Source organism: Canis lupus, chromosome 20 (assembly GCF_003254725.2).
Source record: "Canis lupus dingo isolate Sandy chromosome 20, ASM325472v2, whole genome shotgun sequence".
NCBI lineage: Eukaryota > Metazoa > Chordata > Mammalia > Carnivora > Canidae > Canis > Canis lupus.
The window spans coordinates 4,098,639-4,112,467 of NC_064262.1; the positions used below are offsets into that span (position 1 = coordinate 4,098,639).

General features: G+C 48.7%; 1 protein-coding gene across 3 annotated transcripts in view; it reads left to right on the forward strand.

Moving 5' to 3' along the window:
* Nucleotides 1-13,829, forward strand: part of FBLN2 (fibulin 2) — a 98,918-nt gene that overhangs the window by 63,317 nt on the left and 21,772 nt on the right. For all 3 annotated transcript variants that reach the window (XM_025448783.3, XM_049097813.1, XM_025448773.3), the window contains 5 exons: nt 5,161-5,272; nt 6,720-6,849; nt 9,163-9,343; nt 12,297-12,506; nt 13,122-13,235. In XM_025448783.3, coding sequence (XP_025304568.1) covers nt 5,161-5,272; nt 6,720-6,849; nt 9,163-9,343; nt 12,297-12,506; nt 13,122-13,235 — 747 coding nt within the window. The remainder of the gene's footprint in view (nt 1-5,160; nt 5,273-6,719; nt 6,850-9,162; nt 9,344-12,296; nt 12,507-13,121; nt 13,236-13,829) is intronic.

The window sequence follows — 13,829 nt, forward strand, 5'->3', positions numbered from 1 at the left end:
AATGTTGAGGAGCTTTTCCCCTGTGTTTTCTTCTAGGAGTTGTGCAGTTTCAGGTCTTACATCTAAGTTTTTAACCCACTTTGAGTTGATTTTTGTATATGGTGTAAGGGTCCAATTTCATTCTTCTGTGGATTTTACTTTTTTTTTTAATTTTTTTTAATTATTTATTTACGATGGTCACAGAGAGAGAGAGAGAGAGAGAGAGAGAGGCAGAGACACAGGCAGAGGGAGAAGCAGGCTCCATGCACCGGGAGCCCGACGTGGGATTCGATCCCGGGTCTCCAGGATCGCGCCCTGAGCCAAAGACAGGCGCCAAACCGCTGCGCCACCCAGGGATCCCGGATTTTACTTTTGAAAACAGTTCTCTTTATCCTAAAATCATTTTCCTTGGTTTTCCTCTAATACTGCCTTTAGATTTGGAATTTATTTTTGTATGTGGTGTCCCAACCTCATATATTCAGTCCTTCTCACACTGAGATTGAATGCCATCTTTATCGTATACTAAGTTCCCATGTGTACATAGTTCTGTTTCTAAATTCTGTTGTTCAGTGAAGGGACAAGCTGCCTAGGTGATCTCCTTGTCTCTTTAATTATTAGACTTTAAAATATGCTCTTTTTCTTTTCAGAATTTTTCTTGGGTATTCTCAGACAATTTTGGATGAATTTTAGAATCAGCTTGTTAAGTTTCATGATAAAGTATGTTGGGACTTTGTATTGCCTTGAAGTTGTAGATTAAATGGAAGAGAATAGATGTCTTCAAGGTACTGAATCTTTGTGTCCAGACACAAGGGGTATATTTCTAATAAAATATACTGTTAGATCTATTAGACAATTTTTTTTCTTCATGTGGATTTAGCATGTTTATGATGGATTTATTTCTAGGTTTGTTTCTGTTTTGAATGAGATTTTAATTATCTTTTCTATTTAATTGTTACTCTGATATAGGAAAGCCACTTAATTGAATATCTTGATTTTGTTTTTGGCCATGTTATCATCATCATCATCATCATCATCATATCTATTATTAGTTAATGGTTATTAGTGAATAATAGTTATCATTATTATTATAACTATTATACCTTAGTATTCACTTAAATATTGTGTTAGTTTTTATTCCTTTGGATTTTCTAAAAAAGATGAAACCATAACATCTGCAAAGAATGCCTATCATCTCTTTGTTTCTAATATTTCTACTGCCTTTTTTATTGCTTTATTACATCTGCTAGTATCTCTAGGACAATACTAAACAGTGTCAGGCATTTTTGTCACATTTCTGACTTCATGGGACATGTGTCTAGTGTTTCACCATTGAGTGTGATATTTGCTACTTGTGTCTGGTAGATTATTGTTGTCAAGAACAGTTTTTGTTCCTCCTGGTACAGCCTTCAGGTTGTTACTGAAACTTATTTTCCCTCTTTTACACAGGGGGACTTAAAACTTAGAAAAGTTCAATAACTTGAAATGCCCACTCAGCAAATGAAGCCGATGATTCTTAGTGAGCTGTCACTCTTTTCCTGGAACCTTGCAGGCTGCTGACATCCATTGGTGGATTTGCTGCTCCTCAGCTCTTCTAGGTCATGTAAACTGCTCAAGGACATTTAGAGGTCTTTGTAGGTTTCAGCAGTTATACAGCTACAGATCCTCATAGCAGAGAAGGACACTGAGTCTTTAGAGAGAAGAAATGTCTATACATGGTAGCACTAAGATGTGGTCCCAGCCTCAAAGTTATTCCATTATACCTTGCTGTCTCCTTAGCATAGGTGTAGGTACTCCAGGTGAGCTTTACCTTTGTTTTGGTTTTTAAGATTTTTTATTAAAGGATACTAGTTACAATGTTATATTAGGTGTACAAGATATCAATTCAACAATACTATACGTTGTTCAGTTCTCACCACAGTAAATGTAGTCACCATATACTGTTATTACAGCATTATTGACTATATTCCCTACGCTGTATTTTTCATCTTCATTTATTTCATAACCGGAAGTTTGTATCTCGTAATCCTCTTTATTATTTCACTCATCCCTCTACCACCTCCCCTCTGGCAACCAGCAGCTTGTTGTCTGTATTTAAGTCTGTTTTCTTTTTTTTTGTTCTTGTTTTGTTTTGTTTTGTTTTGTTACATTCCACACTTAAATCATATAGTATTTGTTTTCCTTTGTCTGACTTATTCCACTTAGCATCGGACATCCTTTCTAGCTGAGATTTTTATTTTTTAGATCTGTAGTGTCATGAAGTGATTCCGTCTCTGATTTCCAGCGGTAGACCCAGGTTATTGGGAACTCACGCACACCTCCGGCTGGACAGGCTGGAGGCGGGGGGGCAGCGCCTGGCACAGGCTGGGGCACAGGGGGACCAGACTGACCACGGAGCAGTCTGAGTTGGTTTCTAACTGCCGTCACCCGGTTCTGTTGTGACAGCTCTGCCCTCCTGTAGAGACTGTACAACTCGGACCAGGTAACCAGGTCAGAGGGGGGTCACCTGGGAGCCTTTCTTTCTCTTTTCCTACCGGCCCCTCGTACCCCGCCCAAAGCTACTGACAGTCCAAGCCATTAGAGTTGTAGTTTATTCTTTTGTCAATTAAAACCAACATACCAGCAATAGTCTGCTCTCCCCAGAAATCTCTTAACATGCTCTGTTTACATCGATAAATGCACTTAAGGAAAACAAATTAAAGCTCATTTTAAAGTTAACAGAAAAAAAAAAAAAGCTCCATCCATGTTGTTGCAGGTGGCAAGATCTCATTCTATTCTTAGGGCTAAGTAATATTTCATTGTATATATGTGCCACATCTTCTTTATCCATTCATTTATAGATGCACACATGGTGCCTTCATACCTTGGCTGTTATAAATAATGCTGCATCAACAGAGGAGTGCAGGTATCTTTTCAAATTAGCATCTTGTTTTCTTTAGGTAAATACTAGTGAAATTACTGGATCATAGGGTATTTTGGTTTTTTTGTGGAATCTCTCCATACTGTTTTCCACAGTGGCTGCCCCAGTTTGCATTCCCACCAACATGCATGAGGGTTCCCTTTTTTCCACATCTTCACTAACACTTGCTGTTTCTTGTGTTTTTCTTTTTATATATTAGCTATTCTGACATGTGTAAGGCGATGTCTCATTGTGATTTGGACTTGCCTTTGCCAAGATAGTAATTAGATAATTACTAATACTGAGCACCTTTTTATGTGTCTCTTGGCCTAGAGGTGCTTTATCTTTGCATGTCATTTGTTTTTTAGACCTCAGAAACAAATGGTTGCGTTAATTATACTTATTTTCTGGCACCTTGCATGTTATTATCTCTGTAAGACTCTCTCTTGTTTTATTTCTGTATTTATTCCCTTTAATTTCTTTTCCCCATTGCCAACCTCTGCCCCAGCAGAGGCAACTGCTCTCTTCTGTTTAATTTGCATGTGTGTGTTTTTCACTTATGTGCAAAATGTGTGTTGTAATTTTGTGCACCGTGTTTTTAATTTGTTTAACCGATCTCACGTGGTTTCTTCCCCTCCACCCCAGTGTTTTTGTTCCATGTTGCTGTGTGTATATGTGTCCAGCTTCACATTGTTGTGTGTACATCTAGTCTGTTATTTCTGACAGTTGTGGAATCCTCCATGGAGGACATCCCAAATTCTATTCAGTCACTTCTCCACTGATGAACACCCACTTCCACAAATGATGCCAAAGTATTAGATCCTTGTAGTGGTTGCATTATGGGCCTGGGTGGAGACTTCCCTGGAATGCACAGCTAGGAGCAGAGCCACTGGGTCCAGGATGATGTGTAAGCTTAATTTGTCAGCAATGTGTGTCAGCAATGCCTTATCTCCTTCCAGACTGGCTGTCCAGTGACCACTTCCATCCCCAGGGCATGAGGGTTCCCACCTGTGCCTGGCATGTATCATTCTTTCTGATTTTTCCTAAACAGGTATTTTACTTTGGGTTTGTTTTTTTATGTTAATTTTCAGGAGATCATTATGTTTTCTCAATGGCAGTTCTTTGCCAGTTTTAGGCATTCCAGAAATGTTTCCTAGCCTGTCAGCAATCTTCTATATGTCCATGGGGTTCTTTGTTATACAGAGAATTTTAATTTCAAGGTGGGCAAATCCATCTGTTTTTTTAAGCTGTGGTCTATGCCTTTCACTTTTAAGACGTTCCACTACCCTGCCTTTTCCTGCTCTCCCAGCCACAAATATTTTCTCCACTAACTTTCCTAGGTGAAGGTTTTTTCTGTATTTTTTTTTTTAAAGAGAGAGAGAGTACTAGTGAATGTGGTAGGAGTGGGGGGCAAAAGGAGAGGAAAAGAGAGAATCTCAAGTAGACTTTCTGCTGAGCTTGATCTCATGACCCTGAGATCATGACCTGAGCTGAAATCAAGAGTCAGATGCTCAACCCACTGAGCCACCCAAGTGTCCCTCCTAGATGAGTGTTAAACTTCTCTCCCTGCTGTTGCTTATGCCTTGTCCTGTCTTGGTGTCTTAGGTCAGGTTCCTTAGAAGCAGAGCCTGAGGGGAGCCTGGGTGGCTCAGTCAGTTAAATATCTGCCTTTGTTTGGTTTAGGTCATGATTCTGGGGTCCTGGGATCAAGCCCCCACATCGCATCGGGCTCCCTGCTCAGTGGGGAGTCTGCTTCTCCCTCTTCCACTGTCCCTCCCCCCACTCATGTACTCCCACGTGCATGTGCTTTATCTCAAAAATAAATAAATAAAATCTTAAAAAAAAAAAAAAAAAGCAGCAGAGCCAGGTTTTGTGCCTGTGGTGGTTCATTTGGAGAACCTGCCCGGGGAGGGGGCAGGGAAGGAGCTTGCCAATGCCCCAATCCCACAGGGAACTCTGGAGCGTGAGTGGCCCCACACACTGTCCCCTTTGAGGGAGCGCTTTTCTACGCTTCCCACCCCCCCCCACGCCCCCACCCCCGCCAGTCATTGATTGGCCATTCTTCTCCCAGCCTCCTCCCCCATGGGGTAGACTTAACCTCATTGGCAGCTCTCTGAAGTGAACAGCTAGCTGCCACCCTGCATAGCAGTGGGGGTGAGTGAGTCACCTTTCTGGTAATGGGGGTCTGGACAGCACCAGCATCCCCTACATTTGCCGACTCTGGAAACCTGGGAACAAAGTGCCTCCTCTAAGGGTGGTGACTCTGTCTGTGTTGCCACCCACAGTCTCCACGAAGGATCTGATTGAGACGTGCTGTGCAGCCGGGCAGCAGTGGGCCATCGACAATGACGAGTGCCTGGAAATCCCTGAGAGCGGTGCTGAGGGTGACGCCTGCAGGTAGGGTGAGCACCCTGGAGCAAGCAGAGCTGTCCCTTTGCCTTTTTCCAGATCCCTGCTTGCTTTAGCCCATGGGCCCCGACAGTGCAAGGTGAGCACATGCTTCACCTGCCTGCCTCCAGGTGCCCGTGGGCACTTGGTGATGGCTGCTGTGAGCCCTCTGGCCAGGCTTTCCCCCGCTGTGGAGCGCCCAGGACTGGCTGTAGGAATGAAGTAACCATGCACATCTGTAGCTGGACAGAAGAGCATACTTAAAAGAGTGCACAATTTGGAACAAGTATTAAGGGACGTGGTCACCTGCGAACAATTAGGTGCTTCGCCCACTGTATATTGCGGTTGCTGCTTGGCAGTGCTCAGCTCACATCAGATTTTCCTCTTTAACTTTGAACTAGGAGCCTTCAGCCCTCTTTCTTTCCCCACTCTGCTGCCCTGGGGTCTCCAAAAGGCTGGCCCCTAACTGTCCTCGGCTGTCTCTGTTGATTGATTATCTGACTTTCATGTCCTCAGCAAAGGTGTGGTTTGTACCCTTGCCCCTTCTGTGCCAGGCCCCTGAAGATGTCTTGGTCAGCCATTTACAAATCTCTCCTTTTTCCCAGGGATGCCTTCTTTTCCAACCTACTTATTTTTCTAGATAAGGAGGACAAGGTTCAGAGAGGTGATATGGTTCACCCAAAGCCACACAGCTCCCTGGGAGCATGGCCAGAATTAGAACCCATGGTTCCTAATGTCTAGTGCAGCATGCTTCCCTTAGAGACATTTAAATTCTAAACTTCTCCCTTTCCCTTCCCTTTTATCATATCACCAATTTGGGTGCTCCTTAGGAGTTGGAGCATACATTGATCAGGAGTTTTGAACTTGGTGGCCCTGAGGGGTGCTTGGATCCCTCTTATGATGGGAAACTCACTACTTCATAGATAGGCAGTTCCAACACTGAAGAGCTCCCACTGAGACATGCCCTTTCTCAAGTGAGGCTGAGCTCCACCTCCCTGTGACGCCCCTCTTTGTGTGCTGGCTCATCAGCTACTTCTGCCCAGGGCAGCCCTATAGATACTGGGTGGCATGGCCAGGGAGCCTGGAGGCTGCTCTCCTGCAGGCTGAGCCGCCCTGTGCATCCTGGGTTTGAGTCTCCCTGTCTGTCTCAGCCCTCTGGGGGCCTCAGAATGCTGACCCCCTCCCACACTGGTCAGGGATGGACGGTGTGGAGTCCAGAGGGCCCCAGACCTGAGGGTTCCTGGTTTAACTCAGAAACAGAACCCACATTCTTTGGCGGGAGATGTGCTGGGTTTGCCGATGCTCCTATCAGCAGCACAAGCCTGGCTTGCAGCAGACCTCCAGCAGGGGCTTCCTTCTCTGAGTCTCAGTTTCCTCTTCTGTGAAATGGGACAAGTTATCCCTCCTGGAGGAGTCCCAGGCACTCGGGTGGGGCTGAGGCACACCTCTGTTGCAGGACAGCCCAGAAGCACTGCTGTGTGTCCTACTTGAAGGAGAAGAGCTGCATGGCTGGCGTCATGGGGGCCAAGGAGGGCGAGTCCTGTGGGGCTGAGGACAATGACACCTGCGGCGTCTCCTTGTACAAGGCAAGCCTGATGTGGCATCTGTAGCCTGGGGGGTGAGGTCCTCGAGGGCTGAGGGGATGGGGAGGGGGGTGGTTAGGCTCCTTGTGGGACTCCTCTGTGGGGAGTGACACTCTTGCCTGGTCTGGGGGGTTCTTCATCTGCATAGAAACACCATCAGCTATTATAGTGACCCGTTAATTCAGGAAATGTTTGTTGCACACCAGCATGTCCTGGGCTACTTTATGTACTAAGGAGGCAGGAATGAATAACGTGAAAAGTCCTGCCCTCATGGGGCTTTCTGTTTCTGGTTTTTGGTGGTGTTGGGTTTTTTTTTTTTTTTTTTAGTTTGTTTTTGTTTTTATTTTGTATCCAGTTTATTTCACTTAGCATCCTATCCTCAGGTCATCCATGTTGTAGCATGTGTTAGACAGTCTTCCCTTTTCAAGGCTCAATACCAATCCATCGTATAGCTGTAACACATTTCGTTTATGGCACTTGGGCTGCTTCTGGGTCTTGCCCGGTGTGAATAAGGCTGCTGTGAATGGGGAGCGAAGAAGAGCCTCTCTCTTGAGGACAGACAGTATTTCCACTTCTGCTGCGCTGGCTAGAACCTAGTCCGGTGGCCACACCCAGCTTCCAGGGAGGCTGGGGAATGCTGTCTTTATTCTGGAGAGGTCACACACCTGCTGAAAATCAGGAGGAAGGGAAAACAGACCTCGCGGATGGACAGCTGGCTGTCAGCAGCAGGGAACCAGCGCACACGAAGACAGTCCAACAGTTTCAGGAGAAACCATGAAAGGAGATGTTTGGAGTAGGCTGGGGGGGCGGGTAGATGAAGAACCAGTGTCTCAAGCCTGGGTGCCTGGGACACGGACCTCTGGAGGAGGGTGTGCCATTTGGGAGATTTGGACTTGGGTTTTTTTCATGTCGGGATCTGTTTCTCTTGGACACTGATATTGGGAAAAGGACTTTGGGGACAAGCAGGTTTAGCATTCCACTTGTGTGTCTGTTTGACCCTGGACCAGCCCTCTTTTCTGAGCCTCATCTTCTCCATCTGTATAAAAAGGGGATGATAATACACATCTTATGGGGTGCTTGTGAGAATCAGAGATAATGGAAACTCCCTATGTGTTAAGTGCATAGTGGGTCTTGACTAAGTGGCAGTGCCCAGCATTGGGAAGTGCAGGTCTGGAGTGTCTGTGAGCTGTTGCTCTGTGACCCACCAGCTCAAAGCCTGCTGGCTTATGACTCGTTTAACTCATGAGTCAGGGTGGGTTTGCTGACCTCGGCTGCTCTGGCAGGGTTTGCTCACCTGTTTCCCACAAGCTGATGGCTCTCCTGACACTGGATAGTCTAGAAAACGGACTTCTCTCTGTTCCATGTGGTCTCTCCACCTCCAACAGCCTACCCTGAGGCTGTTATTCAGTGTGTGGCTGGGTTCCAACACAAGGGGTAGAAGAGTGCAAGGCCTTTTGAGGTCTCAGCTCAAAACTAGCACACTGGCACTTCTCTCTCATCCTCCTGGCCAAAGCAAGGCATGAGGCCCCATCCAGAGGTTGGGAAAGAGATGCTTTCTTTTGAAAGGAGGAACTGAACTATTACATCACAAAGATGGTAGAACAGTGAACAGTGAAAAATTGGGGCTGTTGTTACAATCAGTCTACTATAGTTGTTTAAACAAATTAAATATTTTATTCTTGGAGGTAGACAGTCTGGGACAGGGGGTACCCAGGCTTCTATTTCTCTGCTCAGTCTTCTTTAGCTGTAGCTTCCATCTTCACAGTTACCTCATGATCCCAGATAGTTGCTAGGGTTCCAGCCATCACATTGGTTCCAAAAAGGAGGAAGGAGAAGAGCTAAAGAGATATATTTCCAAGTTGAGTCACCCCAGTTTAAAGTTCCCTGAAAGCATCACCCAGTGATGTCACTCCTATCTCTAACTTCAAAGGAAATTCTTTTTAGGTGGCCTGAGTAGAATTGGGTTCTGCTAGTAAATTTTGGTAGGGGGCTGGTTAATGGATGTGTCTGGGAGTTAGTGTGTAGTTCTTTTCACAGTGGCCATTTATTAATCACTGCAAAAAACCTTGCATTAGCCCTCCTTTGAGCCACGCATGGGAAGTGGAAACCGATGACCCCTCTGCCCTGGGATGGCACACACAGGGTGGAAGAAACGAGACAAGAATGGATTCATTCCCAATTGCCAGCTCCTCCCGAGCCTGGCCCTGGGCTGTGTCCTGGGGGCCCTGAGTGCATCCCACGGGCTCACAGGCCGCAGGAAGGCACACGGGCTCTGAGGGGCCAGGGTGCGGGCAGTGATGACGCGTGTCTCTCCAGCAATGCTGTGACTGCTGTGGCCTGGGACTCCGTGTGCGGGCTGAGGGCCACTCATGCGAGTCTAACCCCAACCTGGGCTACCCCTGCAATCACGTCATGCTCTCCTGCTGTGAAGGTGAAGACCCCCTCATTGTGCCCGAGGTCCGCCGGCCTCCGGAGCCCGAAGCTGCACCTCGGAGAGGTGAGTGCTGCTCCCCAGGGCCAGAGCATATGGGCCGGTTGAGTGAGGGGCAGAGAGAGCTTTTGGGGCTTCTAGCCAAGGCTGGGTGCCCTCTTGCCTTCAGTGGGGACCCTGGGTCCACTGTCACCTGTGGTGAGGCACAAGCCTACTCTAGACAGAGTTCTGTGGCCTCCAATGGTGGCCTCTGGCCTATTACTTCTGAGATGGCGATCCCAGCCAGCCATGTGGGTGCCATCCATACCACCCACTGAACCACCAACTCCCTACTGCCCTGCCACTCTCCACTCTGCCTCCCTCCCATGTCTTTGTTCACCTGCGCATCCACACATCTTCTTCCCCATTCACTCTTCTATCCAACCATCCACTTCACCATCCCCTGCACACCCTCCTGGCCCATTTCTCTATGCATTTATCCTATTATGCCATCCATTCCCGTCTCCTCATCTGTCCACTCACACATCCGTCCTTCCATCCATGTGTCTACCCACTGACCCACTCACCAACCCACCCGTCCATCCATCCATCCATCCTTTATCTGTCCATCTGCTCATGTATTCACCCACCCACCCAGCAGGAAGCCCTTTACTCATCCACTTATTCATTTACCTTCCTTCATCCATCTGCCCTCCATCTCTGTCACCTGTGTCTTGAGGGATAAACCAAGATAGAGAATGCGTTCGGAAATGGTGCCTTGCCTGCCTGACCAACCCCTTCAGGCCAGCACTGCCGTTCTCCCTGTGTTCTCAGTGCTTGGCCCCTAAGAGTCCCTAGGAAATAACTGAATAAATGGTGGGTTTGTTTGGTGGCCTCCCCTTCACCACCATGAGCCCTGTAAGGGCTGATCAGGCCTGGGTCCTCTTCCCATGTGCCTCTGCCCAGAGCCTGCCCCCGGGCAGCCTTTGGCTATATGTGTGCCAGTGCGGAGCCTGGAGCCCGTGTTTGCTCCTGTCTGAGCAATCTTAAAGCTTCCAGCCCTCAGTGGAAGGGCTCCCCAGTCCTCCATATGCTCTGGTCACTGTTCCAGCTGCCATGTCCAGCTCCTGTCATCCTAGCCAGGGATGTCTCCTGGACTCATGACCGTTAGCCTCCTTTGTGCCTGTGGGCCAAGAGGAGCCTGGTGAGGGTGTCCCAGTGAGTGCACAGAGACTCCACTAAGAGGGACCAGCCAGCCTTACCAGGCTAGTGCGGAGACAGTTCTGTGTCCAGTCCAAAGGAAGTACCACCTGTTGGAGCTGGCTGGAGGGGCCTGGTTGAGCAGTGCTGGGAAGGTCTGGTTAGTACCCAGAAGGGTTTGGTTCACGGTATAGTCCGTGAGGAGGTTTGGCTCTAGGAGTCAGAGGTGGGGATGCGGCCCGGTAGGGTCCAGGGCCAAAGGTGTGTGTTCCTCTCCTCCAATGGGGAACTGGTGGGTAACCTGGGCCTCAAGAGACATAGATGGTAAGGCCAAACTGACCTGGATTCCAGTGCTACTCAGGTGACTGACCTTGGGCAAATCACTTTGCTCCTCTGAGCCTCCATTTTCCTTCTGCCAGGAGCATTGTATGAAGAGCATGCTGGGGGGAGGGTAGGCTGAGCATGAACCCTAGAAATGCTCCCCAGCCTGCAGCCCACTCAGCAGAGCCCTGGTCCATCTGTTGCCCACCTGCAGTGCCAGGTCTTCAGGCTGGACCACCAGCTGTCACGGCCCCATCTGCATGAACCAGGCCAGGGCTGATTGGGCTGAGCACAGTGTAAACACCCTTGATGTGAAACATGTTTCTCAGATGTAACCTCATGTAGTTGGTCTCTTGGGGGGCCTGGCTCCTGGGGCCAGTGAGCAAAGCTGAAGTCCCATGCTGACTGGGAACATGAAAGGCTGCAGCACCCCCTTCCCCATTCCATTACTGATATATGAAGAGCCTCCAAGGCACCTCAGCCCCAGAAGCCTTCTCTGCCACTCCCACCTGCTCCCCACTGCAGCCCCGGCAGGCTGGAGAGACCTAGTGCTGCCCAGGGTAATGTGGCTGTAGAAGGCCCAAGTGAGAGCTCAGATCCCCATCTGACAGAGCACATGTCTGGGGTCCTTTTTGTTGCTAGGGATGGTCCTCCCAGATGTCACTGAGATCAGGGGTCTAGATCCAGTTCAACACTTTAGCCAAAGCTTCCTGAGGAGTGTTATGGGCCTGGCCCTGGCATATTGCAGGGTATAAAGACTTGGACCTGGCTCTCATGGGTTCATTCTTTTTTTCTTTTTTTTTTTGTTTTGTTTTTTTTTTTGTTTGTTTGTTTGTTTTTTTTTCATGGGTTCATTCTTATTGCTGAGGTCTGTTTGTTCGTCTCTCCATTCATCCATGCATCCATCCATCTACCCACCTACCTATCCTTCCATTCATCCATCCCTCCATTCATCATCTGTCATCCATCTATCCATCTATCCTTTCACCATTCAAGCATCCCTTCATTCATCATCTATCATCCCTATCTCCCTTCCTCCCTCCACCCATCCATCTGTATCTATCCATCCATCCATCCATCCATCCATATTCATCTACCTCATTCATCATCTATCATCCATTCATCAATCCATCCATTCATCTATCCATCCATTCATCTATCCATCCATCCCATTCATCTATTTATCTATCCATCCATCATCTGTCCATTCATCCACCATTCATTCATCCCTTCATTCATCATCTGTGATCCATCCCTCCCTCCCAACTCCATGCATCCATCTATCCATCCATCCATCCATCCATCCATCCATCCATCATCCATTCCCTTATCCCTCCATTCATCACCTATCACCCATCTAACCATCCATCCATCCATCTATCCTTTGTCCATCTGTGCTCTTAGGTGGGCACACAGAAGGTTCTCATGAGGACCTTCACTGATTTCCTGGAGGCCTATAGTGTCAGCCACCTGCTGGGGCCAACCCGTGTCCCATCATGAGCACTGAACCCCACTCTAGTTTCAGAGACAGAGTTGGCGAACCGGGAGGCCCTATCCCTGGGCACAGAGACTGAGCTGCCCAACAGTCTGCCTGGGGATGATCAGGATGAGTGCCTGCTCCTCCCAGGGGAGCTGTGCCAGCATCTCTGCATCAACACCGTGGGTTCCTACCACTGTGCCTGCTTTCCTGGCTTCTCACTGCAGGACGATGGCCGTACCTGCCGCCCAGGTAAGGGCCCAGATGGCTGGGCAGGGGCTGATCTTGCCCGTGGAGCATGGTGTTCCTGTGATGGACACAATGGTCTGCTTCCCCCTGTTACCCAACGCTCTGGAGCTTGTGAGAACTGGAGGCCCCTAACGGTGGGATTTGTAAGGCCAGGCAGACAGGTTGAAATCATTTGCTCCATCTGAAGTTCTATCTGTGTGGGCAGCCTCAGCATCCCACCCTAGAGCCCAGTGCAGGGCCAGGACCTAGGCTACAGAGGCCCCCATCGACCCAACTCAGTCTGTATCCCCAGCAGTAGGCCCGAGGTGGTCAACCTTCAATAGGCAACCTAGGAAGCTGCCTCGTTCCCTGGTCTGGGAGGCTCTCTGCCTGCCACCTGTCCAGGGATAAATACATTTTTAGTCTAGAAACTCACTCCTCTCCTTCCACTTCTCCTCCGCTTCAATAGCTGCAAGAGAGATCTTGCCTGGGGTATGTTGCTTTCTGAGCCTCAGTTTCCTCTCGTGTGAAATGGGTAGGAGGGAATTAGACAAGGCATGGTGCCCAGGGTGTAGGAAGAGCCTGAAGCCAGGCTGAAGGCATGAGCTGTCCCCCTTCTATCTACTCTGTCCATGACAGAAAGTGACCCCCCACAGCCGGAGGCTGCAGAGGAATCTGCAGTGAAACCAGAGTCCTCCCAGGTGGCCTCCAACACCATCATGCTACCAGTGCCACAACCCAACACCTGCAAAGGTAACCTGGGCCCTGGGGTGGCTCTGGACTGCCTGGTGGGGGGCTCCTCAGTGCTGGGCATGTGCAAGATGGCCTCCTCCTGCTTCGGGGATTTGGTTGGTCGCGCCTGTCTGCGGTCAGGAATTGAGAATGTAGCTGAGGAGGTGAGGTTGTGGGTGAGGGGAGCCCAGGGCTAGGGTATGATCTCAAGCAAGTCAGTTAGCAGCTTTTCTTCTTAGTTCCTATAACACTGAGCGAATAGAATCCTTGCTTGAGAAACTGTCTTGGAGCCTGCATGGAAAGCACAGCCACTACTGTGCGTGGAAAGTCCTCTTTCTTGGTCCTTCTGTCTCTCCATCCTTTCTCTCCCCCCTGCTCTGTCTTCTGTCCCCTCCTCTCCATCAGCACTGTCACTCCAGGGAGGGGTTTGGTGTCTGAGTGGTGATGGTGATGGGAGGCCCTGAGCATTGCCCCTGACACCAGCCGATTTACCAAGGGTCCTTGTGGAAAGGATCTGTGGCCGGGTTCCTTTGCTCCCAGGCCCTCTGCCTATAGGCTGGAGCAGGGCTGACAAGCCTGCTGGTCTCTGATCTCTGTGTGGTTTTTTTCCCCCAG